Source organism: Pinus tabuliformis, chromosome 5_2 (genome assembly GCF_031772625.1).
Source record: "Pinus tabuliformis cultivar Carrire ecotype Pingquan chromosome 5_2, CPIR1, whole genome shotgun sequence".
NCBI classification, from domain to species: Eukaryota; Viridiplantae; Streptophyta; class Pinopsida; order Pinales; family Pinaceae; genus Pinus; species Pinus tabuliformis.
In genome coordinates this window covers 185,415,957-185,417,649 of record NC_142306.1, presented here as the reverse complement: position 1 = coordinate 185,417,649, position 1,693 = coordinate 185,415,957, and the positions used below count along the sequence as shown (strand labels likewise).

General features: G+C 37.9%; 1 protein-coding gene across 1 annotated transcript; it reads right to left on the bottom strand.

The window, feature by feature from the left end:
* Window positions 1-359: 359 nt before the first annotated feature.
* Window positions 360-1,257, bottom strand: LOC149158169 (uncharacterized). Its single transcript, XM_089437713.1, has 3 exons — window positions 1,049-1,257; window positions 844-928; window positions 360-760 (listed from the first exon to the last, which is right to left on the bottom strand). The coding sequence occupies exons 1-3, from the start codon at window positions 1,143-1,145 to the stop codon at window positions 445-447; spliced, it is 498 nt and encodes a 165-aa protein (XP_089293839.1). The 5' UTR covers window positions 1,146-1,257; the 3' UTR covers window positions 360-444.
* Between the last annotated feature and the right edge of the window lie 436 nt (window positions 1,258-1,693).

Genomic DNA, 1,693 nt, shown 5'->3' with positions numbered 1-1,693 from the left:
TTTATAAGTTTCTTAAAAAATTACAGTGGAAAGAGGTAAAAAAGAAAAAAGGAAAAATACACGGGAGGGATAAAAGTGAAAAAAAGGAAGAAAGGAAAAGTGGATTATTTCTCTAACTATACAAACCCTTAGGTATTCTTATTAGGTTTTTTCTATTTTGCACAGTTATGAAAATTTTAAATCACTGTGAAAGGATCCGGTGATCTTTATTTCTGAATACATGGGAGTCATATATCTACCAAATGTAATTTTATAACATTATCAGTTTTTTTTGGAGAAAAGAAAATGACAGCGCCCATGATTCGGGGTAGAGTAGAAGTTATACATTAAACAGAATAGCAGAAGTAGTGGGACAAATATATTGATGTGACATTTTCTTTCACATAACTAGCTTTGGCTATATGTATTGTCTACAAACGAACTTTTACAGACACACTGATAATCTTATGAACACCGACAACTGGCCTTTAAAACAGGACTTACAGGCCGGACAAGCATATAATCTGCATTTTTCCTAGTATCTTCAACTCTGGATTCCTCCCCTTCCTCTTCTTCTTCATGTGAATGAAGCTTTTGGTTGTAGACAGTATTATATGAACAGGCTGTTTCCTCTGACACCATGTGAGTCTGAAGCCATGGATTTATAGTTATGCGACTAGGTATAGGCTTCAGAGGTGCAGTATGTATGCTTCTCATCTCCCAATATCTCTCAATCTCTTCAGCTTTTCGACCAGGAAGGCGCCCAGCAATCAATGACCACCTGCACAAACCCAATGTTTGAGTATAAAAAAAAGTTATTCTAATAATCGCTTTGAATGCATCCCAATAAACTGTCCTGGTTACCTGTTGCCCACGAGCTTATACATTCTGATAATAAGTTCTTCTTCCTCTTCAGTAATGCCACAAACCCACCCGAAATTCCTTCTCTCTGATATGCATAAGAAGTGGAATATTAAAGTCTCTGTCCTCTGATAAATAATGGTTATAATCATAAAACAAACGATCATGTTTATTATACATGTATCGTTGAAACATGTTCTGACTATACCTTTAGAGATAAGCCGATCTCGGGCTGTAAAGTTTCTGTTGCAGCGCTGAGCCGATACGTCATCCATATTTCTGCTCAGAACTGTTACCGCCACCATCTATCAGTGAAAAGCAAATTTATCAGAAAAAGGTAGCCTCTCAGAAAGCTAAAATGCAGTGATGTTCTACGGGCTTGAGACACCGCTTTAAAAAAGATTGAGGCAGGGCAGGGCAGCAGTCAACCATAAAACCGTGACAGGCTATGAATGGTTGGTCGCTTCAACGTCCTTCACGTTCTTGGAAGGTGAAAGGTGAAAGGGTCCATCATACTATTTTCGTCGCCCCATTGTACATTAGAAACACTAGGTATTGAAATTATGAGCATCCATAACCTAATTTTAAACATTGGAATGAGCACTGTGACATGATGCATTGTGCTTCGGGACCATGCGTACTCTGAGAGCGTGACTACGCGTACTTTGAGAGCTGGAGCATCGTTGGAATCTCCACACACTTGAATTGAATTTATTTGCCATCGGTAACATGCGTAAGAGGTGGAATTTATCAAATTGGGAAGGACATTCATTCATTCATTCATAATTTCGTGGAAGAGTATGGAAAACTTTGAATTAATTATTTTCTCATGGTTTGAATACAATTAGGTGGT